The sequence below is a fragment of the Gossypium raimondii genome, chromosome 4 (genome assembly GCF_025698545.1).
Source record: "Gossypium raimondii isolate GPD5lz chromosome 4, ASM2569854v1, whole genome shotgun sequence".
Classification (NCBI taxonomy): Eukaryota; Viridiplantae; Streptophyta; class Magnoliopsida; order Malvales; family Malvaceae; genus Gossypium; species Gossypium raimondii.
In genome coordinates, this window is record NC_068568.1 from 6,637,265 (window position 1) to 6,643,154 (window position 5,890).

A 5,890-nucleotide genomic window follows, 5' to 3' on the forward strand; every position below is an offset into this window, starting at 1 on the left:
AAACAAATAAAATATGGGTGGCCAAAGAAACAAAATAGAAGGGAGAGGGAAACGGTTTTTGAAAGCTTCACGAGAATTGAGGCTTTTGGATAGACACCTTTGCGGTGTATGTGTGTGTAACGTAAATGAATTTGCCCCACCACCCTTGTTCTTGGCGCGTGGGTCTTCCCTTTTCTCACATTTTTAAATTTTAACTTCCAAGTGAAAAACACGTCTCTCTCTCTCTCTTTTTTATTCTACAATATTTGACCAAAATTGCATGGATTTATCACTACATCTTGTTTTTAAAATAAAGATATTATATTATACATTAACCCAAATTTATGATTGTACTGTTTATCGCATTATGTTTCAATGAAATTTTTTTTATTAAGTACATTGAAGGAAGATATTTCATGGAATTAAGAAGGAACATTAATGCTGGAGTGAAAAATACAGAAAATGATTTGTAGATACGAAGTCAATTAGGTTGGAAAACTGGAGATGCGACTAATGAGCCACGTGGGTTAATTTGGTTAAAAATAAATTAAGAGGGGGTTCAAAAAAATTTTGATTTTTGTGCTAAGCATTTGCACTTGTCATACAATAAAAAAGGAGTTAAATGCGCATACACAAAAAGGAATAATAAAGCTTACATCACCAATTTACCATCCTCCACCTTCTCCCCTCGTATATAAATCCCCCCTCTCTCACCCCTTCCTTTCAACCCCTCATGAGCAAAAGCCTCTAAGCTAGAGAGTGTGTGTGAGAAAATAGCAGCTAGGGTTCCTCTCTCCCTCTCAAAAAAACAAAACACAAGAGAGATGGCAGTATTGGCGGATCACCATTCCCTGGCTGTTGTTTTTGGTATATTAGGTAATATACTACTAGGATGCTCACAAGCTAGCTTCCTTTTTTCTTCCTCCTTCTCTTTCATTTCATAACTCTTTGCATATTGGTGTGATGGTCATACAGAGACAGTTTCAGGGTTCCCTTGTGTTGCAAGTTATTTCAGTTTCATATTACACGCTAGGGTCTGGTTTAGGTTCTTCATTATTTTGGTTTGGTACATATATCAAACAAGTGTCTTTGTTAGAAGTGGCTCCAATTTTTATTACCTAATAGTACATTGATTAATGTTTGGTTATTTGTAGTTTTTCTGTTTAACAAAAAAGTAGAATAAATTATTTCGCTTTCAAAAATTTAGTGTTGTCACCTAAATGATACTGATCCACCTCCCCCAACCATACAGTACCTATGTATATGCATGAATGCTTCTTTACAAGATTTTTAATTTTCTTTTAAAGTTGAACAGTGAATTAAAAAACTTTATAAATAACCAATGAAGTTGTTTTCAATTGATTGCAGGTAACATCATCTCAGTCCTCGTATTTCTGGCACCAGTGTAAGCATCAATGGCTCTTAAATGACCGATATATATCAAGGGTGACGAATAATAACGTGAATAACCCTTTCTTATTAATATGAATAATAATTGCAGGCCAACATTCTGTCGGATTTACAAAAAGAAATCGACTGAGAGTTTCCAGTCACTGCCATACCAGGTTGCATTGTTCAGTTGCATGCTATGGCTGTATTACGCGTTGATTAAAAAGGGTGCTTTCCTTCTGATCACCATCAACGCTTTTGGATGTGTTGTTGAGACTATTTATATATCTATGTTCTTGGCTTATGCTTCAAAGAATAGCAGGGTGAGTACTTCTCTCTCTCTATATATTAAATATTAAAATAATTATTCACATGGTATTCACGTATGGAAATTGGCAGATGTCGGCTATGAAACTTTTTATATCAATGAACCTGGGGCTCTTCTCTTTCATTCTCATCCTCACACACTTTCTGCTGAAAAGCTCGATTCGCGTCCAAGTTCTTGGCTGGATTTGTGTTGCCATCTCTGTATCCGTCTTTGCAGCACCCTTAAACATTATGGTGAGTATCCCGTTTTCTAATTGCGGATTAATTAACTAGTTAAGTTTCTTTAATTTCTAATTATGTTCTCCATGCAGGCACGAGTTATACGAACAAAGAGCGTTGAGTTCATGCCTTTCACCTTATCATTTTTCCTCACATTGAGTGCAGTAATGTGGTTTGCTTATGGACTATTTATTAAGGACCTCTGTGTAGCTGTAAGTTCAATATTGTGGGACACCATTTATTTATTATTTCGCCCTTCACTTTCACTTGAAGCCACAAATAGATTGATTCTTTTTTGTTGTTGTTTGTGATTTGATTTGACAGCTCCCTAATGTACTAGGCTTCATCTTGGGGATGCTCCAGATGCTTCTCTACGCCATTTACAGACACAGTGAAAAGGTTAACATAGAGGAAAAGAAGCTACCAGCTGAACAAATGAAAAGCATCAATGTCGTCCTTACCACATTAGGTGCCTCTGAAGTTCACCCCGTAGTTTTGGATATTCACACTGATGATACAAAGGAAGAAGATAATAAAAACAATGAACCCACAGGGGAGCCTGATAAACAAACTGATGTGAAAATGGAAGACTCGAATGAAAGTCCAGTCTGAATCGACACAACACAAGAGTTCTATGATTTGTTGAGAAATTAAGATCCAGCTCTGATATGCCATGGATGCCTGGCCTGAAACCCCACCACCATACACCTCCTGAGCCTTTGTGCAAAGGAAGAAACGAGCCAGGACCTAGTAAAAGAACATGACTACATATATAATATGTTATAGATGAATAATATTGTATTTCAGTTTTTAACCATGTTGAATAATCATGTACGTCATTGATCCAGGAAATGTAGTTTATTTATTTTGAAATACAACGACTCCTTTTCCCCAGTTTTTAGCTCATAAAATTTGACGTCCATATGTATAGCAAGCAAGCTAGGTATAACAAGACACAGCTGGATGCAATAAGGTATGTATGCATATGGGGTTAGGAAGGGAGGAGGACGGACCCCATATATTGTTTCATTAAGAAACGTAAGATGGGGAAACATCTTTTCCTTTTTCCAGTTGGCTGGTTTGAAGAAATATGATTTTGTTGGCAGATTTTTGTGATGCTCCCTCTCTCTCTCTCTCCCTTACGTGTTCCAAACAGCATCTCCATATTCATAAATTCATGTATTTTTATTTTCCATTTCACATTTAACCAATCATACATATTTGTAATTTCGAAATCTTACAATGTAATATTTTAATTTTTATCATTAACTAAATAAAGCATTAGTCAATATCATGTTGAACATTATTTCTAACTGCTCTAAACGCCTATTTATAAGACTTGGGCCTAGACATCTATGATGGATGTTGCTCATAGTAATGAGCATTTTATCGCACCATAATTGATTTTTAGCTTCCTTTATTTATATTTTCTCTAATTTAGTTGTTTTACTATTTTTTTATTTAGTAATTGAAGTTGAATTGATGTTACTATTTAATTTTTTTGTTAAATTAGATTATATGTATTTCTAAAATAAAATACTTACTCATGCTGCTAGTATTACACCTATGGAAGGTCAATAAGCAAATAAAAAGTAGGTTTCTAGTTTGAATCTAGGGTTATAAGGTTTTTTTTCTGGCTTTATTTAAGAGAAGTTGGGTGAAAATTGAAATTTTACTTTTACTTTACAGTTTTCATATAATTTTAAATTGATGATATGAGTAATTTTTAAGATTAAAATGCCACATAATTCAATTAGACCACGGTCTTTTGATTGTTTTATCAATTGAACTTTAATTGTTAAATCAAAAGAGTAAAGAGACTAAATCTCAAATACACAAACAGTATAAGGACCAAGAGTATCATTTGTTTATTTATTTGGTAAATAAAGAGAAACAAAAGTAAGCCACAACAACACCATATTGAGCGTAGCTACTCCTTGCCAGTCATCATGAACAATTTGGAGGCTGCACAAAAAAAGATGGTGACCCAATGAGCTAGTTAAAGCAAGGTTTGCCATAACATTTGCTACCTTGTTCCTTTCCCTATACACATGCGTGGCTTTGATTTCCCAACTCCATTTTATCATATTGTTAATGTCTCTCGACATTGTATTGGAGTAGGTTGCTAGCTCATCTTTCACTAGATGAACAACCACAAGACTATCCATTTCGATAATAGCATTAGTTGTACGTAGCTACCAAGCTTGTATTAGACCTTCTGTGCACCCTAAAGTTTAGTTTCAATAATTGAGAAAATACTAATATGATGACCAAAACCCGCCAACCATGTACCATTATTGTTAAAAAAATATGAAACTGATAATTTGGTGCCAAGAAAGTGCCCACTCTCTGGCAACCAAAAATGTGCAAAGATAGTTTCGATATTTGAAGAGTTGGCAATTTATTGAATGACTTATATAGGCTATGATGAGTATTTGGATGATATCTAGCCCATTATGGAAGATCATATCACTTGGGGAATCATATATTAGAAATTGGATTAGATCGATTACCCAAGTCAATCCTTTGGATCGTGGACATTGGATTGGATTGAAACTTTATCTGCTGAGCTGCCAAGAGTCCATATTTACTTTAATTATTAGTATTATAATGTATCTAACTTATCTTATTGTTGTATTAGAAGGACTGAGATAGACTTTCATGTGTAAGCAAGTCTCGAAATAGTTTTTATATCGAGAGACTATACTTGTATAGGTGAATATATAAAGAGAATTAAGCACCTAATATATTTTTGTGAGGAATATTATTGCATGACTGCATTTTGATAGTAAAACCTTGCAGTTGTAGTTTTACTTGTTGAGCTCACAAGGGGTGAATTTAATGGTGCAAGTATTGAGTTTTCAAAGTACAAAGGTGAGAAAAATTATCACGGGGTGTGATAGGTTAGGATCACTTGTTGTTATTGTTGAATAGGGTGGGTATTTCTCACTTAGCTAGCCTCCACAGACCTAAGGAAACTGAACTGCAAAAACAACATTCTTATGTTCTGTGTCTTTTCTGTTATTCATATTTGGTAGTGAAGCAATGCCCACTATCTTGTCACTCTTTCACTAGCGTGGCTTATTTCTTAGCAATTGTGTAACAACTTGTTTTCATTGGTATCGGAAGTAGTGGTTTCAGAACCACAATTCTGATGAGTGAGTTATATTTTTAATGTTTATTTAAAGTTTATGGAATTATATTAGGGTCGTATTAAAGTTTCGTTAAGAAATTTTGAAGTTTAAATGGTTAATTAGGTAAAAAGGACTAAATCGTAAAGGTTGCAAAAGTGGGTTTCTATTAGTTAAAAGGGCTAATTGGATATGGAAAGGAAATCTAAGAAACTTAGATAGTAAATATATCATGTTACAAGTTAGTGGATGTTTATGGATAGGTTTTAATGAAATTTTAATAGTTTTTAAAAGACAAATTAGTAATTATGAAAATAAATAACATAAACTAATCAAATAAAACAAAAGTAGCCATCTTCAACCTTTATTTTTCTTGTTTTCAACCAAAAAACATAGCAAAGGAGGAGCTAGGTTCGGCCAAGGCTTATTTCACATGCATGGTATGTAATTTTTGGCCGTTTTTATTTATTTTTATGTTTTTAAGCTCGTTTTAGCTTAGTCTAGCTAACCTGACAGTTAATTTGCAAAAATATTAAATGTTGATGGACTTCCCATGGTTGTTTTTTTAGTATGCTTTGAATTTATTTGATAGATTATTAATCTTGGTTGTTAAACAAACTTGTTTTGTTAAGTGATTTTTGATGAATTTTGAAATAGGGATTAAATTGTTGAAAGTGTAAATCCATGGGTTTTATTGTGAACTGTTGGTAATCATGGGTTGTTCCAAGGTCCTTTGTAGCATTGGTTAATATGGATTTAGGTTAAAATGATTAATATTCAAGTTATGAGCTTAAGGACTAAATTATGAAAAGTTAAAATATTAGGGGTAATTTTATAGTTTTACA

General features: G+C 33.6%; 1 protein-coding gene across 1 annotated transcript; it reads left to right on the forward strand.

The window, feature by feature from the left end:
- The first annotated feature begins 683 nt into the window (after window positions 1–683).
- Window positions 684–2,808, forward strand: LOC105780293 (bidirectional sugar transporter SWEET15). Its single transcript, XM_012604534.2, has 6 exons — window positions 684–855; window positions 1,348–1,384; window positions 1,481–1,691; window positions 1,768–1,929; window positions 2,007–2,126; window positions 2,239–2,808. Exons 1-6 carry the CDS (start codon window positions 804–806, stop codon window positions 2,524–2,526), a joined length of 870 nt encoding a protein of 289 aa, XP_012459988.1. The 5' UTR covers window positions 684–803; the 3' UTR covers window positions 2,527–2,808.
- The last annotated feature ends 3,082 nt before the right edge of the window (window positions 2,809–5,890 follow it).